The 18,669-nt window shown below is 40.6% G+C and overlaps 1 protein-coding gene across 1 annotated transcript in view; it reads left to right on the forward strand.

Annotated features, from left to right (window-relative positions):
• Positions 1 to 2,580: 2,580 nt before the first annotated feature.
• Positions 2,581 to 18,669, forward strand: part of TGFBR2 (transforming growth factor beta receptor 2) — an 81,136-nt gene continuing 65,047 nt past the window's right edge. Inside the window, exon 1 of the mRNA XM_016140790.2 lies at positions 2,581 to 3,007. Within this exon, the coding sequence (XP_015996276.1) occupies positions 2,914 to 3,007 (94 nt within the window). The 5' untranslated portion in view covers positions 2,581 to 2,913. The remainder of the gene's footprint in view (positions 3,008 to 18,669) is intronic.

Raw genomic sequence — 18,669 nt, forward strand, 5'->3', positions numbered from 1 at the left:
AAAAGAAGAGTTTGCACTTGGCAATGATGAATTCAGCCTCATTTTCGCAGGAGATTGAGGATTAAATCAGAAATGTTGGAGGCAAACGAAATTTAAATCCACACTAGCGATACATGAGGACAAAAGTCATCAGTTAAATATTCCACCATGGACTCAAATACCTCAGACCTGGCCTCTAACAATGAAAAAACATCTGTCTTTGCAATAAATATGAAAGAGAAAGTCTTTAAAATCAATTGGGCATTTATTTGCCTCAATGTGTTTTGGGGAGAAAGGAAACATATGTATGCTGTCCAGAGGAACTTGGGCAAATTAAAAAAAAAAAAAAGGAAACACACACTTCTCCATTTTAAGAAAAGGAAGTAGTAATGACATCACCCTCACCTAAAATCTAGCTTGTTTATCTCAATTTATTAGGTAATACAGTGCCTTCTTCATGGTTATGAAGTAACTAGAATGATTAAGTACAATTTCCTTGTGAATATTACCTCATTCGCTCATTCATCCAAAAAATATTTATTAAACACCTATTATGTTGTAGGTGCTGGGGATACAATAGTGAGTAAAGGGGAAAATGTGATCCTTGTCTCCAAAGAATTTGGACTTGAGTGAGGGAGAGGAATAGAAGCTAAAGGATGATAAAAACTATAGCCGTAGTAAGTGTTAAAAAAGAAAAGCGTACGGTGCCAAGAGAATGTATAATAAAAGATCTTCTCAGGGAGGTTAGGGAAAGCTTGTCCATCATGGAAGTTCAGAGTCACCTAAAGATTAGGAGATGCCTGGGTGGAGAGAAAAAGAGGGTCAGAAGAAGGGACGAGTGCATTGGGGAGGACTCTGTGTGGGAAGAACACAGGGGAATGTTCTAGGAATTTAGAGCAGGACTTCAGGAGGAGAGGAGGGGGAGCTCAGTGGAAAGTGGGGGGGGGGTGCTTTGAAGGCAGGCTAAAAGTTCTGCTTTCTATCCTCTTTCTTAAGAGGAGTGAGAAGCCATTCAATAATTTTAATCAGGTGGTTGGTATCATCATGTTTGCATTTTGAAAAACTGACTTCAGCTCTGGTTTGAGAAACAGAGTAAAAGGGCTCACAAGGGCCCTGACTGAAGGTGGGTGGCTGGGAGACTCCTTCTCACTGCTGCCTGCTGAGGAAATGGGGAGGAGCAAATTGTGAACTCAATTTTTCTCCATCTTAAAGGGGCTGTAGCTTTGCCTAAGCTGTTGGTGGGCAAGAAGATGCCCGGCCCTCCTAATTTCACTGCCTTTCTTGGGTCCTAAACGTAAGAGCTGGGAAGTGGCATTTTTCTAAAAGACACATTCGGAGTCAGCGTCAGTGATGCCTGGAAAAACAGTAACAAGACTTACGGTGCCAGGATCAAGCAAACGGAATTCTAGATTGATAGTGAAGATTTCAGGAGCTGGGATTTATGGAAGGGCTATTTGCCTTCACGTATTTCCAGTAAGCCTGGCCACCTGCCTCCCTGCAAACAATCTTTGTCTCAGATAAAGGAGTTCCTTATTTAACCTGCCCGAAGATCCCCTGACCAGGGGGCTATACAGAATCTAAGTCTCAGAGCTGGAGGTAGGGTGAGCACATCATTATCCAAGCAAGACACATGGAAAAGAGAATGTGTCTTGGTTGGGTAATGATTAACATCAAAACAGATGTACATCAGGATCGTGTGGGGCAAATCTGGTCACTTTGGTAAGAAGGGAAAGTTGAGAGTTTATCCTGTCCAGCTCCCAATTTTCCCTTTTGCAAAACAGAGGTTATTCCTTCTTTCTCCTCACTGGCACTATTGGAATGCAAACCCTGGCATCCAGCTAACTTTCAGGCCACTTTTATTTTTACATTTTCTGCAATACATGATCCATTCTGAAGAGATCATTTCCCATCATCATCATTCTGTGATGGCTGATCATTTACAGTCCCTCACTGAATCAGCCCCCAGGAAGAGGCAGTTCAAAACAGGAGCCACAACTCAAGAGCTCAAGAGAAATGCCACATTCTCGAGGGACTGAATCAGAATCTGTATATTTTAGGAAGATTCTCAGGTGATCAATATGCACATTATGCGAGGAAAAAACTTCTGGACTTCCATCTATTGTAAGAAAAACATTTTACAATGTAACGGTGTATGTATACATAAGTGAAACAAAGTTTAATGAGGCAATAGTTACTTGCTTTTTTATTAGAAAAAAAGAAAAAAGAAAAAAGACATGCTCACAGCTCATTCGATTTTAGCATCCACTCCCTGGATTGAGAGTTGGAGTTTGAAAACACAGCTTTAAAGCACCTAGAACAAGCCAAAGAAGGTTGGGGGAAGGGGAAAGGTGCTTCGTCGAGGTGCTTTGGAAAGTATATACGCTTTCTCTGTTCAGTTACTTTATGAAACGTGTGCACTTACTCTGGAGTAAATACTGGGAGCAAGGAACGGAGGGCGGAGAGGGGCAGCTGAAAGTTTGCCAAAGTCCTCGGAGGGGCTGGTCTAGGAGACATGATTGGCAGCTACGCGAGAGAGCGAGGGCTGGAAGCGAGGAGAGGGAGAAGGCTCTCAGGCGGTGAGAGGTCCTGCCCAGCTGTTGGCGAGGAGTTTCCTGTTTCCCCCCGCAGCGCCGGGTGAAGTTGAGTGAGTCACTCGCGCGCCCGGACCGACGACAACCCCGCGCGCGCACACGCCCGGGGCAGGAGCCGGCCTCCTGCGCAGCTCCCCTCGGCCGCCGGGGGCCTCCCCGCGCCTCGCTGGCCTCCAGGCCCCCTCTTTGCTGCCGAGCCGGCGCCACATCTGGCCCGCACATCTGCCTGGCCGGCCGGGCACGGGGTCCCGAGAGGGCGCGGCGTGGAGGCGCAGCCAAGGGTCCGGGAAGGCGCCGGCTGCTGCGCTCTGGGCTCGGTCTATGACGAGCATCGGGGTCTGCCATGGGTCGGGGGCTGCTCAGGGGCCTGTGGCCGCTGCACATCGTCCTCTGGACGCGCATCGCCAGCACGATCCCGCCACACGTTCAGAAGTCGGGTGAGTGGCCCCCCAGCCGGGCTTGGCGAGGCGCCTGGGGTCCCCGGGGCTCCCCGCCCCTTCGCTGCGCTTGACAGGCGGCCCCAGGAACGCAGCGCCCCGGCGGAAACGGGAAAGTTTCCCCTCGGGCACCCACGCAGCGCTTCTCCCTTAGCCACGGGGATGTGCGAGTTTTTCTTCCAAAAGAGAAGGAAAGTTAAAGTGGCAAGGGGCGCAGGGCGCGTTTGGCCCGCTTTGTGCGGGCAGGAAAGGCGTTGTGTGTTGGCCGCGTTCGAGGCGCGCCCCCACCCCCGGAAAGGGAAGTTTGAGAAGTTGGTTATCTGAAGGAGGCAGGAGAACAGCGGCCCGGAGCGGCAGCCGCCGAGGCCGCCAAAGCAGCGGGCACACCTGGGGCCACCGCGGCCGGTGGCGATGCTGCGTGCTCATCCGGGACTTGCGGAGCCACCCGCTTAAGTGGCCAGTTACTCCAACCTTAGCACCTGATAAGGGTTACGCTTTCCCCCAGGCCGGTTCTTGACCCAGAGTTACTGTATAAAACTTTAAAGAAAAGAAGTGATTTCCAAAGGAAAGTTATCTGCCTGCACTGAAGTCTTGGGCTGGATGGACTAGGGAGCGGGGATTGTCAGGTGGTACGGAGTGCGGATTGTCAGGTGGAGGCGGAGGATTGTTTACTAAGTGTCTGCTGGGGCCTGGGGGCTGGTCTTGTTTCCTGGAGCAAGACAACCCTGCCTTTTGGGAGTTGATGGTCCTCTGCAGTGATCGTTTAGTGGAAATGGAAGGGTTAAAATCATAAATCTGCTGCCCACCTGATCTCTCTATCTCTAGAGGTGTTTGTGGGGGCGGGGGAAGGGGAATGCACGAATTGAGTTCTTAAAGATATGTTAATGGAAAGTACCAAACCCCTGAGACTTTAAAAGTTAGAATTTTTGCAGCTATGATCCGCTGAGTATCCGCAGCTGTACCGTGGGTAAGCGAGTATTTGGAGCTTTCTGAGACCTCGGTTTCCTCATCTGTAAAATGACATGGTTACATTTTGAATGAGTTTACATGCCCTTCATCTTTAATATGTTATGCGCCTTTGGTGACTTGGAGATGCCCTGTGTGTAGAGATCTGAGATGAAACGCATCACTGACGCGTTTGATTTACCAAGGGCCTCAGGCAGACTTACCCTTAAGTATGTCTAGAAGAAATATGCTCCAGGTTCTAAATTGGTACATTCCAGAGTATTTGAAGTGGTTGAGAACTTCTTAAAATTATGTTTCATATTGAAGGTCACATGGAGATGGAAGTTTTAAATGGAATGACGAGGAAGCACTATTGTAAAAAATAATAAAAAAAAAATCCTAACACAAATTTGAGTTCTATGGTTTAATAAAATCCCAGTGTTTTATTCTTGAATGTTTTGCTACATTGCAGTACCAGAATGTCCAACTGTCTCTGATTATACCCCAGACTCTTAAAAACTCAGTTATATTTTGCTAATAAATATTTTAAATGTACCCTTAATTTTCTGTGTACATTAAAAATCATTAAAACTTTTGTTTCACATTACGAAAGAAGGAAATTTGTGGGCTCTGATTTGTTAGGTTTTGTTTACAAGGATAAGATTTATGATTTGCAAATTCCAGACTCAATAGTTCATGAGTACATTTCATTTCATCTACATACACACTTTTACACAATTAAAAGCCTAGTGGGTTTTTATTTGGGCTTTTAAAGTTTTACAAAACCCACAGATTACATACTTTAATGGAATGAAAGTTTCAAAATGGTTGAAATAAGGAATCATTTTGAACATGTATGTATTCGAAATAAATTTTCAAAGATAGCTGAAGGTCGAAAGTAGCTTTAATGAAATGAAAACAAGAAGCCTAATTCCATGATTGTATTTTAATTTTCTATGTGATTAAATGGTTTCAGGATTTTTCTCACGTAATTGGTAGGCTGTCAAAACATATTTCAAAATATTTTAATGCAGGATAAGATATGAGGATATTATTCACAGCCTTCTGTTAGGTCACCAAAAACAAAACAAAACAAAACAAAAAAAACCCAAAATCTTCTGTTTAGTAGATTGACAAATGGGCAAAATATTTCAGCATAAGAACTTCACTAAGAAATATACTTTAAAAACTTTTCGTTTCTGAATTAGAATCATTGTTCCTAAATGCTGAGAATTAAGCAATTACTCTTAGGGGGAAAACTTTAAATGTCTGAAAACTCTTCAGAGCTGAAACATGTGATTTAACTTTTTGAATACCTAATAAGACATTCTTGTTGATGACTAAATGTTGGTAAAAGTGTTATAAGCTTCTTTCCTAAAATCACGTTAAGGATATGCTTACTTTGTCAGAGTCAGAGACTAGAAATCAGTAGGCCCAGAATTTGATCTTTGGTCTATTCGCTTTTGTTCCAAGAAAGCACATTTTCACCTCCAGGCCACTTCCTTTAATAAAATATTTTTGATGAGTTATGGTTTACACAAAACTCATCACATTTTGGATTCACCTTTTTTTCGAGATAGGGCCCCATGGTGATGAGTCCTCATTATCGTCTGTGTGGCTGACATAGTGCTACATGTTTTTCACCTCAGTTTACCAATCCTCAGTTATCAACACAGCTTTCAAATTTTTTCTTTATTTTTTAACCCGATTTTTCCAATTAGGAATGACACGTCCTTGGTGCCGTTATAAAAAGTGGCCATTACCCATTCTTCCTTCTCAACAGTATTTAGAGTGTCTCCTTGCTCCAGGCAGGAGGCTCAGACTAGAGACACCATCCCAGATGAATAAGACGATGTGGTCTTTGCCCTCACCGAGTTTAACATTTGGGAGTATATCAAAGGCAAGGAGAACATTCATATTTTAACCCACTGTACGTGGGAGCATCACCGTACATAATAGTTTATTTTCTAGACCCCTTTGTCAAAAGTCCATTTTACTGTTGAATGCACTCGGAGGGCGTGGGAGTAGAACGTTTCCTCTCAGTCCCTCTGAACGCGTGCTTTTCATTGACCTATTCTTTTCTATACCTGCCTTGTTACAGACCTGCAGTTGGGCCACCTCCATTCTCCATTCTGTAGCCAGTATCATGGACACAATGTATTCATCCAGTCTTTCTTTTGAGGATAGGCTTGGTGATAGAAGAGTACAGAGTATGAGTTTTGGAATCAGGCCATGCTGGGTGTCAGACCCACCTCCCATTTACTGGTCTTGTTGCCTCTTCCAGTGATTTTCCTTCTGTAGCCCTCAGTACCCTCATTTGTAATAATGTTCTGGTGAAGATTAAATAAAAAATGCTCTAAAGTGCTTAACGTAGTACCTGCCACATAGTAAATGCTCAGTAAATATCGGCTTCCATTTTTATTATTGCCTAAATCTGGCCTAACAAGGTCCTCAGTGATCTGGCTCCCATCTGATTCTGCACCTCCACATCCCTCCAAGAGTTACGGTTTCCCAGTCCACGCTCATCACCTTGTATACACGTGCTGTGAGCGGTTTAGGTACCTGTGCCTTTGTTCGCGGTGCTGTCTGGAACATCTGCTACCTGGATAATTTTCACTCATCTTTTAAGACTTAACTCAAGTGTTATCTTCTTAAGGAAACCTGCTCTGAATGCCTCAGATGGAGCTAATGTCCTCTTCTGAAGATAGGCCTCTCTTTTTACCTGTAATACTGGTTAACAATAGGAAACTCAACTTATATCTTTATGTGACCTCCTTGCGCATTAGGCCTTCAGTGCTCTCAAAGGCAAGTGGTGTGCCTTATTCATTTCTCTTATCTCCAGGTCTCCTGCAGTGCCTGGCACATCATTTAATATTCAGGAAATACTGAGCTCAGCCTCTAGTCTATCCTCCTGAAGATTGTACAACTGAGTCTAGCATTTTAACAACCAGGCAGGCACTATTTATTGGGAGTTTGGTCTGAATGGTAAAATCTTACTTTCAGTGAGGAGAGTTTCAGCTCTCAACTAAGTAGGCAGTTTGGCTGTTTTTATATTATGTAACTGGCACTTTTATTCTGATGAACTGGAGGAAAAGATGCTATGATTTCTGACAAAAATGATGGAAAGCTGCTAGAAGTTTCCATCCAACTCTTTTAGCTTTAGTGTAGGGTATTCAAAGCTATTGCAAACTTTTAAAACGTTTCACCACAGAAATTTTGCAGTAAATACTGAATTCTCAATTTCTCTCTCCCCCTGGCCCACCATCCCTTCAACCTAGAAGGTTGTCGAACGGAGACTTTCATTAACAACAAAGTGCTGAAATCTTAATTTAGTTTTTAAGTTTCTTTTCTCATCAGGGGTTTATGTTTTGGTTTACAAGCAGTGAAGCAGAGTTGGTCTAAGGGAAGCATGCTCCTGTAGCAGTTACTGTCTGCTCTAGAGCAGTGTGGGCATTATTTAGGTCTGATGCAAATCACCACAATGGTTTAAAATAAGGTGCACAGGAAACGTACTTCCTGGCTGCAGCACAGCATTATAGAGCCAGTTTCCACATGAAAGCATAACTGTATCGCCTTCTTAGCTTCAGCCCTCCAAGGGTTAATCCAGCAATTTTAACTCATGATTTTCAGTAGAAATGACTTAGCAGATATGTATTAGCAGCAAGAATACTCACCACTCATTTGGTAGTTCCCGTTTTTCTGTAATATTTTGCTCCCAGATACTTGTTGCTTCTGACCGAGGCAACATAATGATGATTGCCTTTTTTTGGCATGTTAGAAGGGTTTGTAATACTGAGCAGGCAAATTGGCTCATCTCAGGGAGAACTATCTTTTGAGCATCTGCTCTGACCTAGCCCCTCAACATTGCTTATCTAATTTAATCTTCAAAGGAAGCCTGTAAGATGTTTTATTATCTTTATTTTATAAATGGGGAAGATAGAGTCCACTCAAGGTCATGTGAGGTGTGCCTGGGCCTGTGTGCGTGTTCTAGGCTTGCCCTGCTTGCACTCTGCAAGCTCTTTTTCATGGAGTATCTCTGTGTATGTGTGTGTTGGAGTGAAAGTTAGGGAGGGGGTAAAAGAACATCACATTTAAGAAAAGGGAAACTTACTACCTAATATCATCAATTCAGTGATGATCTGCATTGCTTGCATCATCTGTCTCCTTCCTGATTGTCTTTGTTCTACAGAAAATCAAGATAAGATAAGAGTCTCTTTGCACAAGGAAATTCTACTGTTCCTAGTCTGATAACGGCATCTTGGTGATGGGACCCACCGTGGGCGACCTGGGTTGGACTATTTAGGGTAGTTGGACATGCACCATTTTCAAAGATGTGTAATGTGAAGCCCCCATTCCAGACACATAGGACCAACATCTGTGCAGAGGCCTCGAACGACTGCTGGTGAGGGCAGAAGGAGCAGAATTTATTCAATATAACAAAGGCCCAACTAATATGAAAATTTGCGGATTAAGATCTGGCCTTTTACTTGTCATGATCAGCATTTTAGGTGTTGGCACTCAATGTGGAGCAACTGCCTCCTGGGATGTAGTCTACTTAGAATCTCTTGCTTAGGCTCTTAAGGGTTCCCTAGCATCTGTGTTTTGTTTACAAGGCGGAGCTATAGGTCATTAGAATGGATTTAGCTTCAGGGCAAGTGCCTATGACTGGTGAGATTTTATTTGGGAAAGGCCTCTGCTTTTAAGACATGTGTTTCTTTTTCCTCCTTTTTTTTTTGTTTCTTTTTTTCTGATGAGATATATCTCTCAAATTTTTTCAGCTCATTTGAAATATATGGGCAAAAGGACCTCTGCCCTTGGCTTTAGAAGGTACTGCTTTTATTCTTCTCTGATCAGGCCCCTGTCCATGGGGGCAGTTGATTCTCTGCCTCTGAGTCCATACTTCCGCCTGCCTTTGAAGATCATGTTTCAAGTACTTGGGAACCCAATATTCAGTGTCTAGATGACCCTGGACCAGCTTTTACAGCCTACACGGACCCTTGGATCTGTCTTTTTGAGGACCTTCACAGCCACTAGTCTGTGCTCCTGAGGGGTGGTTAAGGGACAGCTATGTGTGTGTCGGGGGTGTGGGGGTGGTGTATAGTGTGTGTTAAACTTGGGTGTCCATACACATCTCACAGAATCCCTCTCGATGAGTGTCAGAATGGGCAATAGGAAGAGGAAGGCAGAAACTGGGACATTTCCCCACAGCACCCAGGCCCAGGAAGGGACTTTGAGTAGCTCAGGAGTTTTAAAGTTATACTGTCCTCCAAGACATTAGGAAGACATACTTTTCAGTTAAAATGGAAGGATAAAATTTGTTTTATTGAACAGTTTGTAGCTTGATTTTTAACTTTTAGTGTTTGGACCTGTGGTGTTTTATTCCCATATATCCTCTTGCCCTGGGCCTTCCGATGCCAGTGGTGGCTCTGGCATCAAAAATATTCCCTTACTGGGATGTTGGGGACAAACTTAGTTTTTATTGATTGTATCACGTTTTCCATGGAGTAGAGATTACTTATTAATGAAAAAGCTGAGTTTGTTATCACAGTGCTGTATTTCCTTTAGGAAATTCAGTTTTTTTGTAGTGTATATTTTCCTGAAAAAACAAAAACAAAAAAAACTTTAGCTCAATTCATTTGACTTGTTCTATTTCTATTTCGCATCTTTGTTTGTTTGTTTGTTTGTTTGTTTGTTTTTAAAGATTTCTTAGCCTTTGTTGCATTTCTTTTTTGTATTGGGAACACCAGGGCAAGGTGAAGCTTATCTGGATGTTTTCTTCTATTATTATAAACATTTTATTTGAGTATTCTATGTCCTTTTTTCCAAGCTTCTTTAAGGAAAATAAGAATATTAGGAAAGTGTAAAGAAGTAAAAAGCACTCTAAAAGTGTGCTTATAAGATTGTCCAAACTATGCATTTTAGAGAACCAGGTGTTTGGCAGAGCAAACAAGAGAGTCTTCGAAAAAATATGGGGCCAGGTGCCTATTTTCATCATACGTCAGAGAGAATTTTTATTAGTTTAAGTAGCTTTGGAGAGTCCATTGACTTTGGAGGAAACTCTCTCTGCTACTTTGTGGATGACTACAGGTCATCCTAAAACTCTGTAAAAACCCTTCTCCACAGGGAGATGGAATTGGCCTTATGCTCCCTGTGAGCGGTGTTCTATCTTTACTCATGAGCCTTCGTGGATGATTTCCCAATGATGTATGTAGCTACCACGTACTCAGATCTTACTGCTGCCCAGATCATGCCGAGAACTTCATCTGTAGTAGTTAACCTTCAAAACAACTCTGAAATAGATTTTATAATGCTCATTATACATTCTCTAGAGATTAGGAAACTTAATGAAGGCCACAAAATTAGCAAATGATTTTGCTGGGGCTGGAACCAAGATGGTCTGATTTGGGGACCTAGACCCTAATTGTTATGCTATACTGAGACTAGACCACCTCAAGTGACATAAACAACCTCTCCTTTATAGCATGGGTGATGGATGGGAGACTCTAGGGATTAAGAGAAATAATAATGTCCAATATTTTTCTAGTACTAATTTAGCATTTATCATACATTACACCATTCGATTCCTTTAGCTAAATAAAATACAATTTGGTTCATATACAAAGTAGCCAAATATGATGGTCTTTTGACCTCCTCGATGAAAAAATGAAATGTATATATCTGGTGATGTATAATCTTGGCTGAATCACGAAATAGTTATACCGTCAAGGAGTTTAGGTATTCTGAAAGAAACATGCGTTTTATTGGAACTAGGAGAATTCAAGGATGCATAAATATGTAGGGGATATATATGGAATGCCAAGGTGAATTTACCGTGAAGTGAATAGAACTTAACTCAAGCCTTCTCCCTGGTACAGGATTATCTCTTGGCTCTGGGAGGGGCCCTGGCAATGTGGTTAATGAGTGTCATCAAGTTAAAGAAATTGCTAGTTAAGAAATCTAGCAATGCCCTGAATCTTACAGTTCACATATAAAAAAAACTTGCTAGAGGTTTTCCCAAATTTAGAGGCAACCCAAAACATTTATATGATATTATTTATACTGAGTGATGAAACTGAAACTTTTCTAAGTTATTCAAGAATAAATTACAAATTCTGATCACTTCTAGAGGAAAGATTGAATTATTTTCTTTCTGTAGTGAATATTGCAAAATATCATTTGAAGAACTGATGAAAAGTATGCAACCAAAAAAGGTAGCACAAATATTTCAGAAGTACATCAGGTAGTTAATTAACACAAATATTTGTTTTCTTTTAAATTTATATTTGTGTTATTTACAACTTTTAAAAAATTTTATAATTTGCAAGGTACCATTTTAAATTCTGAATAATCACTTTCATATCTAAATTTCTATTCTTAATTTTTGTATTTTATTTCTTAAAGAGTGTCCCTGGAATATATAAACTTCAGCTTCCATAACACTTGACTCTAGGCCCAATGGTAGGATTTGTTTGCTGGCTTAGAAAATAAATAAAAAATACCTCTTCTCCTTTTCCCCAAATATGTTATTATCACAAACTTTGATCTTGAGTGAAAGGTAACACAGATCTAACCCTTAGTTTGAGATTAAAACTCTGCCTATGAGACAGCTGGTGAAGACCAAAGCATGTTATCCTGGCATTCGAGGGGCCTGGGTAACCTGGTTAAGTCCTTTGTTCCTCCTAATTCTCATTTTTCTTCTATGTACAGCGATAAGAATTGGACTAGGTGAGACTTTCAGCTTTTTCTGTTAAGATGTTTCATTTTGTATGTTAGTAGAGGAAACCATTGTTGACTTAGATAACATAATCATTAACTAATCAAAATAGAAAGCCAGCAAAAGTCAAAACAGGTCAGAACCAACAAATACCACAAACGTCCACTTGGACTTTGTTGAGGATGATGGCTGTTAAAAAAAGAAAAAGAAACCATAGTTATTTTGAAAGTTGCCTGCTACAGGTGCTTGAGCGTACGTGCTCACTAAATAGCATGTTTACTTCAGCTAACATTCACTCCTTGCTGAAGAAAAGGCTTCCTTGGTTTTGGTGGTTATCCCATTTCTCGCTGGTTAATTATGGTGTTTTCATTCTCCCCTTCCTCTGAGTTGGTTAAAGTGTCTGTGAAGGTTTTTCCTAAGGCAGAGAATTGTGAAATGCTTTGCTATGTCTAGGAAAAGAAAGCCCTAAAGGAGCTTCTATGTTTTTTGGGAAAGGAAAAGAAACTTGTCTGAATATAATTAGGCTTCTGTTGCCTTTCAAAGATTTCTTCGCCACTCTTCTTAAAATATTCTCAGAAAAGACAGAATTTGCCACAGATTGGCAGTTTGCAGACTGCTTTTTTAGGCAGAGGAATAGCTGTGAGTCCCATAATTTCATCTGTATGAAGTATTCTGTAGATACCAGTTAGCAGAGAGGAGGAATCTTCTAACTACTGCTTTGAATGAGTGTCTTTTGTTGCTACATATCATGTTTGTGTTTTATTCTCTAAAACTCATAGTATTGGGCAAAAAAAAAAATACGATAAATTTTTCTTCAAATATATGAAAAGGAAAAAAAACGGAAGTAACCTATTTTGCATTCACTATTCTGGAATCCCTTAGATTACATTGTTATAAAATAATTCCTAACAATCTAACCCCCTGGGACTCTTACTTTAATTCTTATAATTTCTGTTATAATCAATCACATAATTTTTCTTGACTCTCTTATTGCCTGTTTATTTATTCTAACGCTCAATGGGCCAGACAATCTCTTCCTTTGTTGCTCTCTTCTGTTCTCCGTCACCTCCAGTTTACAGACCTGTTTCTTCCTTCTCACTCCTTCAGGAGCCTCTTTCCTCTTTTAGCATTACCTTTCACGAGTTATAATATGCATCGAGGCCCAAATCTTGAGCTCAAGCATTTTGACTCCCCAAAACGATACCTTTGTTTCCTCCCTTGACGATAGCAACTAAGGATGTTCTCATTAATACCTTGCTACTCAGAGGGTGGTCCAGGGACCAGCATCATCCACATCACATCACTGAAACTTTGTTGGAAATCAGACTGTTGGGCCCTACCCTAGACCTACTGCATGGGAATCTGCATTTCAACAAGATCCTCACGTGATCCACGTGGGCATTGAATTTTGAGGAGCATTGCTCTAATAACATGGACGCACTTTTTCCTTTATTTTTTTTAGTCATGAAATGTATTTCCTTTTTTTTATTAATTTAAAATTTTCAATTATAATTGACATTTAATATTATTTTATATTAGTTTCAGGTGTACAGCATAGTGCTTAGACATTTATATAACTTATAAAGTGATCTACCAGCTTAGTCTAGTACCCACCTGGCACTATACGTAGTTATTACAATATTATTGACTGATATTTCCTATGCTATAATTAACGTCTCTTGGAAACACTCTTCACGGAGGAGTCAGATGATCTGCAGTGACTTCAGTGGATCAGATCAGGCTCTTTTGTGTCACTGAGGAAGGTGTCAAGGAAGAGTAGCTCCTGGTTTTATGAGGGTGTCTTGACTCCTCTGAAGCTACAAGGTTCGTTTTAAAGTGGTTGTGATTAATGCGCTGAGGCTAGCAGAAGAGGGAATGCACCAATGGAAGGTCAGTAAGTCACTTTTAACCAGTCTGTTTCCCCAGAGCCTCCTTCATGGCTCTTTTCTCCACTGAATGTCCCTTGACCGCCACCAACTGTGGGTCCCAGGGATCCGTGTCTCTGCTGAACTTGCAGTGTTCATCTTGTTTACTCATTAGGCATTTAATCACAGCTCTCCTTGACATTCGTAGGCCTTTAATTCAGAGCTGTTGTACCGTGGCGTGTCTTAAAATATGTAGCACTCTGCTGTGTACCAAGTATGTACCCAGTAAATTCATGAATTAATGTCAGGTTTTCCAGGCAGTAGTTCTACCTTTTAACATTAAACAACAAACAAAAACAACAACAACAACAAAATCTCTTCTTTTGTCTCAAGAAACTGATTTGGTTGTTGCTCAGTGCAGACTCATTAAATTTTTTTAAATCTCTCAACCTTTATTTTAGACTGTTCTGAGAACATTATTATTGGCTTTTCTGTTGATTGGCTTCTGTATTTTACTCACCATAAGGCAATTTTTTGCACCTCGATTACTTTTTTCTTTAAGAATTATAGGTCCTTGTCAGTTATAATAACCAGTTCTCACAACTGCTTTCTCATTTTTCCAAATAATTTTTTCTGACTTTTTTTTTTCATCTGAACTATTCTCGACAACAAACAAAAACAAAAAATTTCCATGACAACATATATCTCATATTGCTCCCTGTTGCATCAAATCTCAACTTATTCATCAGAATAGGTTTAAAATCTCGATACCTAGAACCTCTTAATCAAACATTTATTTACAACAGGAACTAGTTACACGAAACGCATAACCATTTAGTTTCATTTTTGCTCTTACATTATGCTACCACAATGCAACTCTGAACTCTTATTTTCTGTCATCTCTAAGAATCTCATTAGTATCTGCCTGCGGACTCCCCTGGTCCCTTATCTCTTTGACACACATGCATTGCCACCTGATGCACATCATTTTGAATAGGCGATCTCGGCTAGAAAAACTTCCGCGGGTCCTCTCCATGGACCCAGGCGATTGCATGGCCCCCACTTCCTCTTTGAGGTCAGGGCTTGCATCAGTATCCCTGGCTCCTAAGATATACAGATGGAACACAGGATGGTTTGATGACTACATGCATGAATGAGGCCCACCCTCCCCCCGACCTCTCATTCTACCGTGTGTGAGCCTCAGGCGCTGGTTCCACTCTAACCAGGCTCCCTCACGTCTTTTAGTTTTCAGATGTTCTAACTTGTGACTCTTCTGCTCCCTCAGATTTCCAGTTCTCTACTTGTACTCCACAACGCCACCACCTTCTGCAATAATGCCTGGCCAAATGTTGCTTCTTCTATTGGGTCTTCTATTATTACCTGGGTCAGATTTTCCTTCTCTTCACAGCCTCTGTAACTGCCTTGCTCCTCACTCATGTGAACTTGGCTGCTGAGATACCAGTGGCTGTCTGTGTATGTGTCCCAACTGTCTTACTAGAATGAAAACTCTTTGAGATAGGACTTCTGCTTCTCCGGCACTCAGCACATATTCATTAAAATGTTGTTGCTGTTTGAATCCATCATTTTTAAAGGCCAGGGGCAAACTGCTTATAAATCCAAGATGGGGTGATAGGACGTGCGTGCGCGCGCGTGCACACACACACACACACACACACACACACACACACACTTGCCCTACACTACTTACCTTTTCATTGCCAAGTGTCTCTTAATGGCTGTGCTATTTATAGCCACCTACAGTATTGTTGGAGAGAACATGGGCTTGTGGGAAGTTTCAAGTGATCTGGTGTGTGTAAGTTGCTCTTTACAGTGGAGGTTTCCTGGGGGAGCTGCAGTCTGTGGGTGTTAAGGGCTGTTGTTTTTCCATCCATCACAGGCTGCCTTTGATTCATTTATCTTCTTGTGCGTGAATCTTTTATAGAGGGATCAACGTGTTATGACTGGAGAGGCGAGAAAAAGTCATAAAGTAAATCATACCGTCTGACTCAGGACAGTTTTTTGCCACTCCTGCCTTTCATTTTTATGAATCATAGGTTATCTCCTGTTGTTGGAATGGTTGTGAAGGGGCAGTTGAATGAAGGGGTCTTGGAGCATAGAGAATGCCTGAAGACACCCTTCTATCTGCCTGAGGGCAAACATCCCATACTGCAAAGATTATTCCTGGTTGTACTTTTTGGAAAGTCCTGCTAAAAAGGCACATGCTAAGGAGCCTTAAATACAAAGGCTTTCTTAGATGGGTGCTTAGTAGGAATGGGTCTCCAAGGAAGATCTCAAAGGTCTTCAGCCCCTGCTTCCATCTCGACTCCATGAGCTCCCTCTAAAACCACCCTAAATGAACATGCAGGCTAGAAAACAGAGGTAGTGTGGTTCCTATGCCAGCACAGCTTCCAGACTAGCTTCTCTTCCAGCTGGATCATCACCCACAGAGCCTCCCTTCTATGGAAGTTCTGGAGCTACCATTGACTTCACAACATTACTTAGATGTGGACTATCAATGCCTTGCCTGCTCTATCTAGGGGAGAAAAGATGAAATAAGAATTTTATGTCTTAATATTTCCTGGGGCACTTATTGGATCGTTGAGATAGAATACTTTTAATTTGATGTACTACTGGTAAGCTTTCAATTGCTGAAAACAATTCTCTTCCAAGATTTTGATGATGATGTTGATGAGGATGTTTGTGGCAATTATATAACCACTTGTATTTCTTCAGCACTGTGCAAAACATTTTGTCAAACACAGAGTGTTTCCTGTTATCAGTTTATTAATGAGATGCTTATGATGTCTTCAGGGCACAGGAGGGAATCTGGTTTCTTAACAGTTCGATGTTTACTTCTTGAATAACTGTTGGAACTACAATAAATCCTACTCCAAGCTTATTGGCTTTGCTACTCCTCAAGGTATAACTTCTTTTATATAGAAGCAATTGACTAGATGGTAGACATTTTATTACTTATGTTCTGCCAGACAAGACAGTTTTGTTCTTCTGTATATCTATCTTTATGCAGGCATTCATCTTTAAGTTCTGGGAAAGGAAGCCCCAAACAATTCTGAACCTTTGATGCAATGTACTATTCTGATTATGATCCATACTTTAATAAAATTAATGTTAAAGAGAATCTTTAGAGTGAGCCCCTGAAAACCTTGGGAAAGTCTGACTGAATCAATGTCGGTCCTCTTGAATCATCATCCCGTGATACACGAGACAGTGATGGAGGCAGATCTGGCTCTTGTTCTCTAAACCGAGTGTCTCGAATTTATATGAAAAAGAAGGGACCAGACAGGGTAGTTGTCGACCGTGTTGGTTGATAGCAGCCCCTCGTGTGCCCTTTGTCAGCAGTGACCCAGGCTCTAGTAGTAGGTCTTGATTTTAATGAACAATTCTGCTCACAGCCCCTTTTGGTGCATTTCTCTTGGAGACATATAAAAATATCTTTTGTTGTTAAAATAGATGTCGAATGAAGAGTAAAAGCACAACAAACATTGTAAAAAATAGCCATTTGCCTACTTGTCCAAGCAGATAAAAACTAGTGCCAGGAAAACAGAAAAGAGAAGTGATTTGAATAACTTTACTATTCTTATTGAGGCTTATGGGGAAAGAGAACCATTGTGACAAAAGTCTAGTCAGGCGACTTTGAAGAAAACATATTGACCATGTCTGCTTATCACAATTTTTAATAATCCTGTATGTTAATAGAATACTTTATTATCCATAAAACGGTTTTGTTACATGTCATGTTTAATTTTAAAAACAACCCTCTGAAATGGATATAATTATCTTGTTTTATAGATAATATGGAAATGGAGACCCAGAAAGATGAAACCATCTGAGGCATTATAAAATACCACAAATTTGTTTTTTCATATTTTATCATTTTTAATTATTGTATTCCCTTGCTGCTTACTTTCTAAGTAAGCCTAAGATAAAAACTATGGTCGCATTGTATTTCTGAATTTTTGTAGCTAAGAGGGGAGGGAAGGGGCTGACATCGAAAGCCTTATCCTTTGTCTTAAAAATTAGTCACATTTAGGATGGGAGGATTTCATCTTTCAAGACACACTTCTTTAAGGGTTTTGTCCTTCAGTCTTACTGGAGTTCAAGCTATGTAATAAGTCATTTTTCTTTCTCTTTTTTCTTGTGGGGACAGTTTCTCTTTTTAAGCGCCATGCGGTCTGTCTTCTTGAGGGTTAAGTCACCGTTGTCAGTGCACAGATGTCACCCTTGATAAGAGACTATTGCAGTTGCTACAGTCCCGTCCATTTTGCTCTTCCTCAGAATTTCAACGTGCTTAACATAATCATATTAGCCTAGAGGTCAAGTAATACCTCCAGTTTCCTTTTGCAGAACTTCTTAAACACAAATGTCTGAATAATGATCTAGAGAAGAACAAAATTGTTTTGACCGACATGACGCAAGTAACAGATATCTATCTAATATTTAGTCAAACTGCTTATATATAAAAAGTTTTACCTTGAGGAGTAGCAAAGCCTACTTGTATGACTGTGACATTTTCAAAGGATCTGGTAAAGAATGATCTCGGTTAGTAAAAGTTGTATTCAGGTTGCCAGCTAGTGCACAAAGCTAATTTATACTCTTGCTTTCCTGTAACTTGCTTTGCATAAATGTTATTTGCCCACAATATGAAAAGAGAAATTGAGTCATGATGTTGTTTCAATTAATTTTGGTTAAGGAAGCACATCAAATCAGCTCACACACTGTAATATGGTCTTCTTTTTCTTCTTTTCCACCAGTTTTCATCAGAATGATTTTCCAGTGGACTTGGGACTGATGATCATTCTGATCCTTCCCTTTTCAATAAAAATTTCCTAGAAAAGATGAGCTTTATTAAATAATAACTGGGTTCGCGAATTTATACTTGGAGAGATTTTCTTGAAACTGTAATAGGTTTTACTGTTACCTTTTTATGTTCTTTCTTTTTAAGAGGATTCCACAGTAAATCTTCTGGAATAATACCTTTTATATATAATCCTTTAAAAATTATAATTTTTGCATACTGAATCCTGTTAAGGCAAATGTCATTGTACCAAGAAAAACAGTCAAATTTTGTGCATTTTAGATCTGGTATATAGGTGGTGCTCAATAGATATTTGTTTAAT

Source organism: Rousettus aegyptiacus, unplaced genomic scaffold, assembly GCF_014176215.1.
Source record: "Rousettus aegyptiacus isolate mRouAeg1 unplaced genomic scaffold, mRouAeg1.p scaffold_m13_p_4, whole genome shotgun sequence".
NCBI lineage: Eukaryota > Metazoa > Chordata > Mammalia > Chiroptera > Pteropodidae > Rousettus > Rousettus aegyptiacus.